The 1,861-nt window shown below is 54.5% G+C and overlaps 1 protein-coding gene across 1 annotated transcript; it reads right to left on the reverse strand.

Moving 5' to 3' along the window:
- Nucleotides 1-298: 298 nt before the first annotated feature.
- On the reverse strand, nt 299-1,855 carry Pcbp1 (poly(rC) binding protein 1). The gene has a single exon (XM_008823255.2). The coding sequence runs from the start codon at nt 1,713-1,715 to the stop codon at nt 645-647; it is 1,071 nt and encodes a 356-aa protein (XP_008821477.1). The 5' UTR covers nt 1,716-1,855; the 3' UTR covers nt 299-644.
- Between the last annotated feature and the right edge of the window lie 6 nt (nt 1,856-1,861).

A 1,861-nucleotide genomic window follows, 5' to 3' on the forward strand; every position in this document is an offset into this window, starting at 1 on the left:
GTTTTCTACCAGAGAAATGGGCAGAGACGCCTCTCTCTGGAACTTGGAGAGATGTCACTCTCAGCAAGAGACCCCGTCTTTGTAAACATCCCAAAGCAGGCCTAACCTGCTGTTCCTTTGTTGGGACAGAGGGAATGGAATCTTACCAATAGGGCAGGGAGAGCTTGAAAAGAATACCAAGGACGGGCCCACCCTTCTCCCGGTAGCCTCCAACTCCAAGCACCTTAGCATTAAAAGGGGGGGGGGCACCAACAAAGAGTTTAAGGTAGTAGTTCCCAGCTTTTTCAAATACGAAGCATTTGTAACCAATCCATTTTTTAATTCTTAAATTCTTGACATTACAGAACTAAACTGAAATTTATTAACATTCCACTCTTACATTTCTTATCGACAAACAGAAATAAAATCCATGAGCCAAAAAACCCAAACAAAACTAAAAACAGGGAAAAGCTTATAAAACTAAATATGGAACCCAGCATTAACAGCTGAACAGAGAATGTGATTTCTTTAAATTCTTAGCGGATGATAAAGTGTAGAAACTGAACACTTACAAATTATTTAAAACCTGGAATCACTGACCAGAAATTACACAGTTGGATCATGGGAAAACAGCAGAAGGGGGTTACGAGTGAACCTACACTGTTCTAGCTGCACCCCATGCCCTTCTCAGAGGAAAGCCTGGCATTGATTAGATACTGGGCCAGGCTAATACTGGCAGCCGAGCCAGTGATAGTGACCTGCCTTCCAGAAGAGCCTTCCACTGGGTTGGCAATTTTGATCTGGGCCCCGGACATCTGGCGGATCTCATTGATGTTGGCGCCTTGGCGCCCGATTATGCAGCCAATTAAGTTATTTGGAATGGTGAGTTCATGGGTGGTTTGAGTAGATGCATCCAAACTTGCCCAATAGCCTTTCACCTCTGGAGAGCTGGAGTCAATTCCGGCGAATCCGGTCCCGCCGTGCATCATGGCAAAGTGAGACTGTTGTCTTGCCACCTGGTTCAGCTTGGCCAGATCGAGCGGAGAAATGGTGTGTTGTCCTTGAATCGAGTAGGCGTCTAGAGGTGGTCCCTCCAGGTCGTGGGTGGCGTGAGGGTAGCCCGCCGCGTCGCTGCAGCGGTCTTGGCCGCCCGCACAGATGACGGGTGAGCTGGCCGGCATGGGCTGGTACGGAATGGTCATGACTCTCCCTTGCGGAGACTGGGAGAGCGTCTCCAGCATGACCAGGCAGATCTGCTTGACACACTCGGTGACCGACTGCGGCACGCCGGCAATGGTGATGGCCCGCTCGGTGGAGTTGGGCAGCATATCCCCCGCCACCTGGACCTGGGCCCCCGTGCTCTCGCGGATCTCCTTGATCTTGCAGCCGCCCTTCCCGATCAGGGAGCCGCACTGGGTGGCCGGCACCACCAGCCGCAGGGTGACTGGGGGCCTGCTGGCAGCCGTGCTGTTGGTCATGGAGCTGTTGATGTCTTCCTCCAGCTTGTCGATGATCATGGCGAAGGCCTTGAAGATGGCATTGGTGGGCCCGGTCAGCGTGATGATTCTCTCCGGGCAGTTCCCCTCCGAGATGTTGATCCGGGCGCCGCTCTCCTCGCGAATCCTTTTCACCGACTCCCCTTTCTTCCCGATGATGCTGCCCACTTCCTTTCCATGCATCAGCAACCGAATGGTGAGAGTCACGTTGAGTCCGCTTTCAGTCACACCGGCGTCCATGGCGAGCGGCGGGCGGGAGTTGGGCTAGTTACGCGGTCAAGTCCTGGGCGGCTGGCGGGGGAGGGGAGGAGTAGGCCCGAAACTGCCGGCGCGAGGCGAGCTGGGGCCGCGGGAGCGGGCGGGCGCGAGCGGGAGGCCGCGGCGGC

Source organism: Nannospalax galili, unplaced genomic scaffold, assembly GCF_000622305.1.
Source record: "Nannospalax galili isolate Female #2095 unplaced genomic scaffold, S.galili_v1.0 scaffold269, whole genome shotgun sequence".
Lineage (NCBI taxonomy): Eukaryota > Metazoa > Chordata > Mammalia > Rodentia > Spalacidae > Nannospalax > Nannospalax galili.

What these genes read in the sequence shown, in the direction of transcription:
- Pcbp1 (XM_008823255.2), bottom strand. Translation starts at nt 1,715, where the DNA reads ATGGACGCCGGTGTGACTGAAAGCGGACTCAACGTGACTCTCACCATT.